The 12,531-nt window shown below is 52.9% G+C and overlaps 5 protein-coding genes across 5 annotated transcripts; 3 read left to right on the top strand and 2 right to left on the bottom strand.

Moving 5' to 3' along the window:
* Positions 1-840: 840 nt before the first annotated feature.
* On the bottom strand, positions 841-1,567 carry CCOS01_02748 (uncharacterized protein; the record flags this gene model as incomplete). The annotated part of the gene is made up of 2 exons (XM_060450936.1): positions 841-1,091; positions 1,312-1,567. 2 exons carry the CDS (start codon positions 1,565-1,567, stop codon positions 841-843), a joined length of 507 nt encoding a protein of 168 aa, XP_060319586.1.
* Positions 1,568-2,984: 1,417 nt separating this feature from the next.
* On the top strand, positions 2,985-3,128 carry CCOS01_02749 (uncharacterized protein; the record flags this gene model as incomplete). Its single annotated transcript, XM_060450937.1, has 1 exon — positions 2,985-3,128. The coding sequence occupies one exon, from the start codon at positions 2,985-2,987 to the stop codon at positions 3,126-3,128; it is 144 nt and encodes a 47-aa protein (XP_060319587.1).
* A 1,870-nt stretch (positions 3,129-4,998) lies between these two features.
* On the top strand, positions 4,999-5,733 carry CCOS01_02750 (uncharacterized protein; the record flags this gene model as incomplete). Its single annotated transcript, XM_060450938.1, has 1 exon — positions 4,999-5,733. The coding sequence occupies one exon, from the start codon at positions 4,999-5,001 to the stop codon at positions 5,731-5,733; it is 735 nt and encodes a 244-aa protein (XP_060319588.1).
* A 695-nt stretch (positions 5,734-6,428) lies between these two features.
* CCOS01_02751 (uncharacterized protein) lies at positions 6,429-8,473 on the bottom strand (the record flags this gene model as incomplete). Its single annotated transcript, XM_060450939.1, has 3 exons — positions 6,429-7,640; positions 7,690-7,996; positions 8,052-8,473. The coding sequence occupies 3 exons, from the start codon at positions 8,471-8,473 to the stop codon at positions 6,429-6,431; spliced, it is 1,941 nt and encodes a 646-aa protein (XP_060319589.1).
* A 593-nt stretch (positions 8,474-9,066) lies between these two features.
* CCOS01_02752 (voltage gated chloride channel) lies at positions 9,067-11,998 on the top strand (the record flags this gene model as incomplete). The annotated part of the gene is made up of 6 exons (XM_060450940.1): positions 9,067-9,888; positions 9,939-10,091; positions 10,145-10,259; positions 10,310-10,401; positions 10,450-10,635; positions 10,688-11,998. The coding sequence occupies 6 exons, from the start codon at positions 9,067-9,069 to the stop codon at positions 11,996-11,998; spliced, it is 2,679 nt and encodes an 892-aa protein (XP_060319590.1).
* Positions 11,999-12,531: the final 533 nt, after the last annotated feature.

Genomic DNA, 12,531 nt, shown 5'->3' on the forward strand with positions numbered 1-12,531 from the left:
GGAAACTGAACATCTGCCCTGGGTTGTTTCGGCCAACTATCTACCCGGCGACAACCATGCCCATAAGTACTTATTCCCGAGTCCCGTCTCCAGGCCTACTGAATGGAAGGACGAACAAAGACGTCCATCATCTATGGCAGTTGACAGCAAGAACCTGGGCAAGAAGTACGGCTAATAAGCACAGGGCAAGTACAAAAGGATGTACCTGCAGCATATACAGGAACCGTCCCTTCCTGTTTACCCAGGTTCTGGTTCTCAGCAGAGAGGTAGACTCCAAGGTACTTTACAAAACCTCGCAGAGAAGTATCCTCACAAATAATTACTGTCCAAAGCAATTCGGAAGACCTCACGAGGGCAGCAAGCCCCCAATGAGTGACAGGGTCATGAAAAGGAGAGAGATGGAAAGGGGGACCCCTCGTCTCCAGTCAATGGGCAGTCGAAAAGCAAGCAATTCCAAAGCCTCTCGTCTCATCTTTTCCTCATCAAAGTGACTTGTTGCTGGACCAAGTGTCTCGTACCTCGTGCCCTGAGCCTAGGCGTCAGGGTGAGCCAGGCTGGGGGCGGGTAGAAATTGGAGAGTGCCCGTGTCGTGTCAGGAGGGTCCCTCCAGGTCTCTGATCTGTTTACCACCACAAGTCCATAACCGCCGCCGCCTCTGCTCTTCTTTGCTCCCGCATCAAAGTCAACATGTTAATTTGGTGTTTGCAAGGCTGGTCTTTGCAATAATTGGGGTTGGAAGGGGTGGTACTGGTCAGTGTTCCAGAGGAATGGATAGCGCCTGATCGGTTGGCGTTGGGGTGCTTGAGATAGCCTGGTGCAGTGCTAGCTGGAGGACATGGCCTAACCCGGAAGGTCAAGAACGTCCAGCCATGTTCCCTTGGTCCTTGGATTGTGTGGAAAGCAGTAAGGTATGTACGGAGTACGAATAGGCACCAAGGTATCGAATAACCCAGTGCAGGCCGCAGACGTGGGTTGACGCCGCTGCTGGATTCTGGAACAAATAGCCTGGTCGGGGGTGAGCGGGGCCTTCTTCACCAATCTTCCTTCTCGCCGGCTTCCATTCCCTTTAATTTGTTCGACGCTCACCTCAACTTCCAGGGGTTACGTAGCCAGCGTCGGTGCCATGCCCCGGTCTGCTCATCTCAGTCTCAAGGGCGAGTCCTCCCTCCTGTGCTTTCCGCTAATATCAGAAGGGAATGAGATGCGGTAGGTATACGGACGGGAGGGCAAGCAGCCACCCATTTGCCCATTACGGATAGGTATTTCGTATTAAGGTGAAGGAGGCACCAAGCCAACCCCTCATGCGCTTGTCTTGGATACCGAGAGGTGCGTTTGTTGGTGCCATTGCCGATGTTGCCCGATACAGCGTACAGCGTAGTTCTGCCCACCCCATCCGCACCAAGAACCTGGCCCAACGCTCTCCAGCAAGTGCCAGCAAATCTACCCAAGCGGACCTAGGTAAGGTGATAAGGTAGGCGCGTGGCCACGATGGTGATGAGTTGGACAAAAGTCTTGGGACCCTCGGCTTGATGGTTCCGTCTGGCTCGGGGTTGAGGGCGCGGGGCATTCGTAGCTTGCTCCTCGTCTTCGTCTTGATCCTTCACCGCCCTCACTGACCACTTTTTTAACCCGTAAAGAGTGGATCGTCCCCCCGTCTTTGAAAGAGCGGCATCCGCTGGCTTGGGTCGAGCTGAGAAGATCTTTGGGCCGGCTTCGACTCCAGCAGCAATGGCGTTGCAACTTGCGACTGCTTCTGGTAACCAAGGGACCAAAGCCGCAAGCTGTTTGTGCTTGTGGTGCCAAGTGGTGTTGCGTCTACTATGTAGCGTACCCGAAGTGTCGAGTTTTGACAGTCGCCCAGGTGAGGTATCCGTACATTGAGAAACCCTCGTCACTTCTTTGCACATTGTGTAGAGGGACTTGGGCCTGAGGCGTTAGAATTCCGTTCCCCACCATTCTCATGTTGCAAAATGCATGTGCTTTTACCTCTGTTGAAGTATACGTAACTAGGTACCTGGTAAGCTTCGACGAGGAAGATGCAAGTGCAGAGGTAGGCAACCACCTGCCTGCGTCTCTACCAAAGGTGTAATAAGGCACCTTAAGGTACACTTTTAATCCGCCTAAGTACGCTCGATTCGTCTTGGATGAACGTCTATGGCGGGCAGGAGACATCATTGCTAAACCCTACTCGGTCCATCGTCCAAGCTTCTGCAGCAAGTCCCAAGTAGCACAGATTTAGAGTACTCCTCCACCAGCAAAGCACGAGCATAGGTAACTTAAGGTAGGCACTGTGTGTGCATCACGGTCCCGGCATCACGCCAGCGAACCCGCATATTGCATTGGCCTTTCATGGTAGGGACGCTTCCCAACGCACATCTCGCCAAGTGCCGTCTGCCAATGGTTCAATTGTCTCTCTCGCACCTACCATAGAGGGATCATTCTCGTCCAACTAACAACCCTTTCGCAGCGGAGCGAGGTGGAATGTGCCCATTCCCACCAGTGCTGTATGCTCTTGCCACTTTGCAGAGACGCCTTTTCACCAGAACAATATCAGACGATAATAGCCCGGCACCTTGACATTTACTCCGTAGATGAGGTAGGTTTCCTCAACGCATGAAAAAGAAAGGAATGCCCTCATGTCATCAACAACTCAGCTCAGCCCAGGTTTGTCCAGCAGAGTTTTCACCAAAGTTTGCCTGATCTATTTTTCTTCACGTAACCATCCCATGCCTCTCTCCCCTCCCTAGGACCAATCCATATTGACGCCTCCTCATATCAGCATGGAAATCGTAAGTTCAACCACAAACGTCGGCGAACTCCCGCCACTCGCGGCCTGCAGCGGCCGTTTATCGAGATGGGAAGGGGCACCGGATCCAGACCACACATTGCTGCTCTTCGTTAATGCTGCAATGCACTGCGGGATCTAAGCTACTGGGCCCCACCGTCTCAGACCGACACTAATTAATGATCGACCTGGTTCTGAGATGGTCTTCTCGGGCGGATCCGCACCTCCATCGAAAGCAACGCGGACCCAGAATAACATGCATTTGGGTATCGACTACTCGACTTCGTCTTACGGTTCACATCGAAGCATGGTCGTGAATGCCCTTCAAGTAAGACAGGCGTGATAATTACGCTGTCGTGCGTCAGCTGTCATTGCCACATCGCGAAAAAAGGAAAAAATACCTAGGCCGGATAGTACTTGGAAGCGCGGACTGACCATATGTGTGGCTCGTTAACCTAGAAATCAAGCCGGCAATCCCTTCTTTGTCTTCGGCTCGACCACAAGGTCTTGAACCTCGACGTTTGACACTGACACGCCGCCATTTCGTCGCTCGCTCCCGGCGTGCCGTGCCAATTCGATTCCAACCCCTAGCAAGTCATTCTTCTGCAGTTTGCCGTCCCGGATGCTAAGGTATCCTCGCTTCGCGCTGTCAAAGTGGGCATCGAAACACCGTCAGGCCCGCGAAGTAGCCCTGGGGTTGGACGATGCCTTCCAAGTCATATGGACGACACGCGTTTGAGGCAGTCTCTCATGTACAGGGTATAAGCTAGACGGGAATCCGCAGCCTTCTTTAATGCTTCGATCCATCCGTCGCTCACGCTTGGCGCGATGGCCCGGTTTGCTTCCCGTTTTGCATTGCGTTGTACGAATACTGTTCTCGATTATTCCTCATGGTCTTCGGCCGAATCTCATCATTATTCCGAGCTGCGTTCAGAAGGCCAAGCTCTGAGGGCCTATTTTCCGACCATCCTCCTCAGTCCCACCTACGTTCATCGCTCAGGGTCCTGCGAGATAGATCACCGGGATCACCGACATAAAAGGACTATCCCCGGCTCGTGCTCGACAGATTGGCGCTGACAACGGGGAATCCAAATAGGTCCCCAACAGGCAGTTGGACCCCATGGCGGCGTCGGTCTGCGTGGCCATCAGTTATCTTCATTTCTGTCCATCATGTCTCCCTTTCAGACGGCATCCTTCCCTGCTGGGCGCACGGGAGCATTCGACAGCAAATCGTATCCATCAATGTCGAAAGCTGAAACAGGAAGCTATGCCAGAAAGGTCGCATTGGTACGAACGCATTACAAACAACCACCAACCCGACGGCCATCCGACAATAAAAGTACATTGGCAGGGCATGACAGGACCCCAAAGGACCAAAGGAGAGATGTATCCGTATTACTGAACCCATGCTCTCCATCCATCCGTCTTTGTTCTCGCTTTGTTTGCCGCCGAGCCTCGACATCGCCTCAGTCCCTTTGTACGTGTGTTCTCACGTCACCGTTGCTGTCGCATCAGGTTTCCTCGCACGCTTGTTTGCTCAGCCGTTTTCTCTCTTGTCTTTTTTTGGGAAGCTTTGTCTTGGCAGGTGGCATTACCCGTTGGAATGTCTTGACCGCGGGATCGTCGCATGTCAAGAACTTACACGGGGAGTTATTTTGATTAAAAGTCGCTGGGCTGGCGGCTCAAGGCGGACAAGCCCAAAGTAGAGTGACTTGACAATACTTACATTAGAGTATTGTTTGAGCGATGAAAAGGCGCCAAGGATGAATGGAGTAAAGTATAGGTACCGATTGCCGCAGACTCGGGTATTGCAGTCCCTATCTAAGGTACCTACACAGTAAGGTAGCTCAGGGCTACCCCTGCATGATAGTGCCGTTCCTTCTGCGCAGATCATCACTCAAGCCACAAATCTCCAACGCATGTGAGGCTACAGCCAACAATCACCCTCATGCATAGCCCTACGGGACCATCTCATCTTCATCGCTCAGAGTCAGCTGCATAGGCAACCTCGGCGACACAACACGACAGGTCTTTACCTACCCGTACATGCTTCTGAGTCCCCTTCAGCCGCATGCCTCAGCCACAGCAGCCCGACCCCTTGCATCTTTCAACCTCTCCCATAGCGCTTTGCTCACCTTGAACCCCGGCCGCCACATTCTCATATCCCACACGCCTCGCAACTCACAACCTAACACGCCAAGGCAGACAAGACAATGGAGACGAACCACATCGATAGCCTCCTGGAGCGCTATCTCATCCTGCTGGACGAGTACACGGCCTTGCGCGAGCGCCTCAGCGGGACTCAGGCGGGCATGTATCAGAACATTGCACGAGCCAACTTCTCCGCGGAGAGGGGCGTCCGTTACGGGCCGGATTACTACGACGAGCGCATGCGGGCTTCGAGGACCCTCGAGGTGGCCGTGGATGACAGGGGTATCCCCCGCTTTGAGGTTATCAAGGTTGTGGAGGGGGCTGATGCTGTGACGGAGCCGAAGACGGAGACCACGGAGGCTGCAGCGGCGGCGGCGGCGAAGAATGATGATGTCAATGAGGCCCCGAGCGTGGAGCCGGAAGGGGTAACCTCCGTTGATGAGGAGCAGACGGAGAAAGAGGCCGAGAAGAAGGATGAGGCGGAGAACGAGAAGGAAAAGACGAAGCAGAAGAAGAAGAAGAAGAAGAGTAATGATCCCCTCCGGTGGTTCGGGATCCTGGCGCCGATGCCTTTGAGGCAGGCACAATCGCTCTCGGTGCAGGCCGTGCAGGACATCATCCCCCGGTTAGTCTCGGTGGACGCCGAGATGAAGGATATCGAGATCGAGGTCCGCCGGGCAAGGAAGAGGCGAGCCAAGGCTGAGGCTGCGGCGGCTGCGGCGTTGAAGAGGAACGATGTCGATGAGGGCGCGGAAGCTGTTCGGCATGAGACACAAGCCCCGATGGCTGCGGTCTGAGTTGACGTGAGGGGGTTTCATTTCTTGTATCGATGGAGATTTCGATATTGGCCTGTAGCCATCAATGTGAAGTTTTCTTCCGAGCCGGGAAGACTATGAACTCTGCAACCCTTTTGTTCCTCGCGAGACCTTCGCCTAGGCTGTAGATTATGACTGTTCATTTCAAGGCGATAATTTGAAAAATAATGAACCTACTAAATCACCTTACTTGGGGATAACGACATTTGAGCGTGTTTTTCGTTCCCTGCCTCGATTACTCTGACACTCAACTGCAGTGCCCCAGAACGAACTTCATGAGTTGCAAGTCACTTCGTGCAATAAGTGAGATAGAGGGAGAGAGACGCTGGTTCTTTCTTTATTTGTTCCTTGTTAACTTTATGAGTCAAACCTGGTATAGTATTCCGTTACAGTTAGCTCAACTGAGTTTTGGTATTACGCAAGTCGTACAGCCCATATTTATATGTGAGGGTGGTTTACAGAAAATCGTTGTTAATTTCATTGACGCATCAGAGTACCTTAGTTGATGGATATTCTCATCTATCAACCTCGCGGCTTCGTGGTTAGATCCTCTCAGCATCATTTGAGCGGGTAGTCACTCAAATCTTTGCTGGCTAGATGGCAATCTCTCGCCACGTATGTCTGCGCACATGGATTCGCCGGTTACAAATGATCTGGTTGTCTACGAAGCTGTAAAACTAGCGAAGTCTATCTAACGTCTGCAGCACATCGTCCAAGGACTCCCTCAGCGGGTCATCCGAGCCCACGTGCTTCTCAAGCTGCCCAGCTATGCCCAGCACGGCGCTCGTGGAGTGTACGTAGCGCTGCCTCATACCATACGGAGCACCCACCAGTAATGCGGTGGTAAGCTGGAGAGCCGCGATGTGAGCCTCCTGTACCAGCGCGGGCTGCTTGGCTTCGGGAGCGTGCCAGGCGGCTACAGTCGTCACGAGGGCCATCCACTCTTCCCTCGAGCCGGTTTCCTCGCCCTCCACGATCGGCAGAAGGATGCGGACAATCTCGATGGCGCGCGCGGCTTCGCTTTCGTCACTTGACGTGGTTGTGGATTGTAGGATGGCCACGAGGTCTTTGGTCAAGACGTCCCAGCCGTTATGTGTCGTGAACTCCTCCAGCCCAGCCTTCTCGACCAGCGTCCCCTCCAGACCTACTAGGATCGGTGATCGGAAGTCGAGACTTGACGGTGAGCTCGACTTGTAGAGGTCGAGGAACATGTCCGTCAGCCCTGCTCCTTCCTTCCTCAGCAAGTCGTTATCGTCCTCGCGAAGCCAGATGGCCAGGGCTTTGACAGCTGCCAGTATTAGAGGGTCCTCGTGAATGTTGCTCTTCTTTAACTCCCAAGAGATTGTCAGTCTCTTCCCCATGGAGGTGTCGGTCTCCTTTGCACGCGCTTCGGGGTGTAGGCCAAAGGCGCCTGCCACGGACGCATCCCACCTGTCTCGGAGGAACTCGATCGCGAGAGACAGGGCCTCCGAAATGGTCCGACGGATCTTTAGTAGAAAGTCGGGAGGCATCACTAGCGCAGCTGACGATGAACTCTCATCGTCGAGGCTCTTCACCAGATAGACAATGAAGTGCGTTGTGACGTCAAAGGCCGAGCCCAACCGTTGTGCGATGGCTGGGTAGATGGGATCATTGAGAAGCTCAAGGAGGCGGGGAAGGCTGGCTCTGGTGTCGGTGAGGAGGAGAGTGATGAATAGGTACGAGAAGGGCTTATCATCCTTCTCATCGCTGGTGAACAAGAGTTTTGATGCTTCTGAGGGGTATACCTCAAGCAAGGATGCAGCCGCAATGGTATAGGCGTTCCTTGCCTCTGGCGTAGGCCGGCTGGCCAGAAGTTTCTTGATGAAGTCTGTGGATGTTTTGATCCACTTTGGATTCGATGGTAGGGACTATTCAAGTGTAAGTCAGCTGCCTGTATTGTCGTAAAGGGGAAGCTACCTTGGGATCTGAATTTCGCAAAAATTTGCCGAGGAACTCGAGCAAAGTAACACCATCCGTGCCGTTGAACGTCGACACCAGAGCTTGAATTGTCTTGTCTATCTTGGACTCCAGGATGATCCTGTCTTCTGCAATGTCCATGCAGTTGATCCAAGCAAAAGAAAAGATCTCGAGAGCAGATGGGTTGTTTGGGGCGACCTCAACTAGGGGAGTTACATCCTCGATGTCGAAGAACACCTTTGCTCCTTCAGGAAAAGCGGCCATGGTGAGAAGGGTCTGAATAATCATTTCAGAAGTTTCTCCAGAACTAGATATATTGTAAGTGTATATACCAAAGTTTTTTTTGTAGGATAGTGGCATACCTTCGTAGCAAACTGGACACCAAAAGAGGCATTCTTCCAACAAGTCGTTTGTCTCTTTTCGCTTGATCTGGCAGAAGCAAAGCAAAAGTATGGATAACTGATACTGAGAGGTCCAGCATGTTTTTTGCGTCCTTCTGGCCAGATTGCGTAGATGAGCCTGTCTTCAGCAGCCGGTCCAGAAACTTGGGGGATATGGATTCCCAAAGACCCGAAACGGTGTCTGCATCGTTGCGCAGCTCCTCCGAGTTGTCGAGTACACTTTTCAACAGAGCTAAGCCAACGAATCTAGAGGTATCATCTTTGGCCTTCAACATACTCTGGATTTGGTCGAGTGATGCGGTTTGCTGCGTTCCCGGCTTCGACTGAGAGACACCAGGAGGTGCTTGCGCCGCGGCGGACTCCGCAGGAGCTTGGTCTGCCATATTTACGTCTTCTTGTTGTCGTCGATGTTCCTGGAGTTCTGCGTTGACGTGAAAAGTAGTTCAGACAAGGCCAAAGAAGTGAGACAGCGTGTAAGTCGAGTGTCTGAGTTCTTGAGTCGCAAAACCAGTGGGCACCACACACACGGAAGACATGTGCTACAGCCTGGCCTCTCAAAGATAATGAGCTTTCTTGTTTAAGAAAGTGTGCGATAATTGCAGGCTGTCAACCCCACAGGAAATGCGCAAGATGCCAAGATCAGACGAAAGGATGCCGTCGTGAAAAATTGCCCCGCGCTGGAAAGACCCAGATCGCTGAAAGGAAACCCCCCCACCGTCAGATGCATTCCATCAACAAGACCCCTGCAGGTGGTCCCCTTGGCCACTTGCCCCGGCGTCGCATCAGCCGCAAGACGGACCGCAAGGAGGCCCGAGCTCCCACACCGAGTCAGCCACGCGCGGCTCGTCACCGAACAGGTATCTATCCGGCGACGGGGAGGTGATACCGTTTCCGTCCTGTTCAAGAGAACCTTGAAACGACAACAGGATGGCTATGATCTGAGGATACTGGGAGTCAATGTCGCCAGATTCGCACCATGGCCGGTCCTGTACACTATGATTCGTCCGCCTCGTCCTCATCGCGTCCGCTGAATAGCGGCGCCGGCAACAGCAACAGCAATACAGACCCCGCCGATCGAGACGAATTGGACTTCTGGAGCGAAGACGAAGACGTCGCCGATGTCCTGATCGAGGACCCGATACACGAGGACCTCGACGAACCCCTATCTTTCAAGCGAAAACAGAAACAAAACGCTCTCTCAGCTCCGAGCCGCCTCCTATCCGCCTTCACCGGTTCGCGATCAGGCACTGCCTCCCCTCACTCCTCGCCGCGAGCGCGAACGCCTACCCACGATCCAAACCGATCACCTCGGAGAGCAGGCGCACATGGCCTTACGAGCCAGGGTACCAAAGATGGCGCGCCGCTAGATTGGTACGTGGAAGGGCCGGGAAGGAGAGTGGGATACGAGGATTTGACGGCCATCGATTGGATTTTCGAATACACAAAGGAGCGTCAGCGTCTGCGCGTCCTCCATTCAGGGGCGCAAGGGCTGCTTGGGCTTTTCAAGCAGCTCGTAGATGCCAGTGAGGTCTGGATCATTCTGATCTTGACTGGCATGGCTGTTGGCGCTGTTGCTGCTGGCATCGACATAACCACCGACTGGCTTGGCGACCTGAAAACAGGGTACTGCTCCAGCGGCCCAGAAGGAGGCGCATTCTACCTGAACAAGAACTTTTGCTGCTGGGGTTACAACGAGATGTCAAAGTGCGGCGGCTGGACACCCTGGGCGAAGGCTTTGGGGGTTTCTTCCGGCGGTGGAAAGTGGTTCATAGAGTACTTCTTCTTTCTTGTCCTTTCTGTAAGTCTCGCACTCTCACAACCTCGCGCCTCTTTGCTGATGAGTTGAAGGTCATTTTGGCATCTGCCGCAGCTATGCTAGTCCAGGAGTACGGAATGTATGCCAAACACAGCGGTATACCCGAAATCAAGACGGTGTTGGGTGGTTTCATTATCCGAAGGTTTCTTGGCAGCTGGACTTTGATCACCAAGTCATTAGGTTTGGTAGGTCATATGTTCGTTCTTTGCGTTCGTACCACGTCGACTAACCCATACAGTGTCTTGCGGTTGGTTCAGGCATGTGGCTAGGCAAAGAGGGACCTCTGGTTCACGTTGCATGTTGTTGCGCCAATCTCTTTATCAAGCTCTTCAAGAACATCAACGACAACGAGGGTAAGCCAAGTCTGCAAGGCAAATCGCGTTTTTTACTAATGTCCCGACAGCTCGAAAAAGAGAGGTTCTCTCTGCTGCTGCCGCCTCTGGAATTTCGGTCGCTTTTGGCTCGCCAATCGGAGGAGTGTTATTCAGTCTAGAGGTTGGTACGACCGGGATTACTCCCTGTTCCATGCTGATCGCATACTAGCAACTCTCATACTACTTTCCGGACAAGACCATGTGGCAGAGTTTCGTCTGTGCCATGACTGCTGCCGTCGTTCTGCAGGCATTTGATCCGTTCCGCACCGGGCAGCTTGTCATGTACCAAGTCAAATTCAGCACGGGATGGCACGGCTTTGAACTGATTCCGTTTGTCTTCCTTGGCATCCTTGGTGTAAGTGCATACCGCCGTAAGCCATGACCTCAACTAACAATCTGACTGACAGGGAATATACGGTGGCCTCTTCATCAAAGCGAACATGGCCGTAGCACGATGGAAGAAGAACACGCCGTGGCTACCAGGGCCCATTACTCAAGTCGCTGCGATCGCCCTTCTGACGGCGCTCATCAACTATCCCAACCATTACATGAAGTTCCAGACGTCGGAACTTGTCTCCAACCTATTTGTCGAGTGCTCCAAGTACGTCGACGACCAAATCGGTCTCTGTAAGACTGGGGCCGCATCAGCACCAACTATTGTTCTTCTGATATTTGGGGCTATCCTTGGTTTCTTCCTCGCCACCATCACATTCGGCCTTCAGCTACCTGCTGGCATTATCCTGCCTTCAATGGCTATTGGAGCTCTGACCGGCAGAGCCGTGGGTATCATCATGGAGATCTGGGTAACGAACCACCCAACGTTCTTCGCATTTGCCTCCTGCGAACCAGATGTTCCTTGCGTAACACCGGGAACATATGCCATCATTGGTGCTGCAGCTACGCTTGCCGGCGTCACTCGAATGACGGTCTCAATTGTTGTCATCATGTTCGAGCTCACAGGAGCTCTGACCTATGTACTGCCCATCATGATCGCTGTCATGCTGTCTAAATGGGTGGGAGATGCGTTTTCCCGGAAGGGAATTTACGAAGCATGGATCCACTTCAATGAGTATCCCTTCCTGGATAACAGCGAGGAGATGGTCATCCCCGATATTCCCGCCTCGCAAATTATGACTCGCATCGAAGACTTGGTTGTGCTCACCGCGACGGGCCATACTATTGGCAGCTTAAAGAACATTCTCGACACGCACGCCTACAGAGGGTTTCCTGTTATTTCAGATCCCCGTGAAGCCATTCTGCTGGGATACATCTCCCGTGCAGAACTCACCTACAACTTGCAAATGTGTTCGCAGCCACCGCGATCGCTTCCGCCAGAGACGGAAGCCTTCTTCTCTCACCAGCCCCTCGCAGACCCACGTACGACGCTTGATCTTCGACCGTGGATGGACCAGACGCCCATCACTATGGCGTCAAGGTCTAACCTGCACCTTGCCGTCAGCTATTTTCAGAAGCTCGGCCTGCGCTATGTTCTGTTCAGTGACCGCGGTGCTTTACAGGGTCTCTTGACCAAAAAGGACGTGTGGTACGTTCTCAATGGCGCAGAGGAGACGCGGCGGACGAGTGGGTTGTCGAGAGATATGGGTGTCGAGACCGGCCTCACGAGAGAGGGCGGCGGTGGCGAGCATCAGGGTCTGTTAAGGGATGACGGGCATGAGGAGGGAATTAGTCCTGCAGAAGATCGGGGTCCAATTTTATAAGATAGAGCGTTATATCGTGATAGTGAATGATTGTACGGATACTTTAGACACATACATGCATAAATGGGAACTTCGGAACTTTGTAGCTTGGTAATTCGCGTGGCATAACGCGGCCCCTGTCAAAATAGTATGCTCACTCAGCTGGGGTTCTGTCTTCTTTCCGAATATCAAGCCATTGATCGGCCCAATGCCCGCAGGCGATAGATCAATGGGTTGTATGGTGGTTCTTGTACCTTGTTGCGGGGACTTGAAAGACTACCGCAAAGCCAAGATCTAGTTTCATGTATGGAGAAGAGTTGATCTGCCGTTCTCTACTCTTAGTAAAGTATACTTAGGTTTGAAAGCAGACCTTCTTTCCTTCCCACTCTCGTGCTCACTCACCACGGGGTCACACCGAGAACCCATCCTACATTAAAGCCTATTCACGACCTTCTCGAGGCACTCAAGTTGGCACGACATGATGAATCTCAAGTAGAAAGTACCAAAGAAGACCCAGCTGGAGCGTCGGCTTGAAGAATTTATGTTCTGTAGGA

This window comes from Colletotrichum costaricense (genome assembly GCF_030867565.1).
Source record: "Colletotrichum costaricense strain IMI 309622 chromosome Unknown Scaffold_2.1, whole genome shotgun sequence".
NCBI classification, from domain to species: domain Eukaryota; kingdom Fungi; phylum Ascomycota; class Sordariomycetes; order Glomerellales; family Glomerellaceae; genus Colletotrichum; species Colletotrichum costaricense.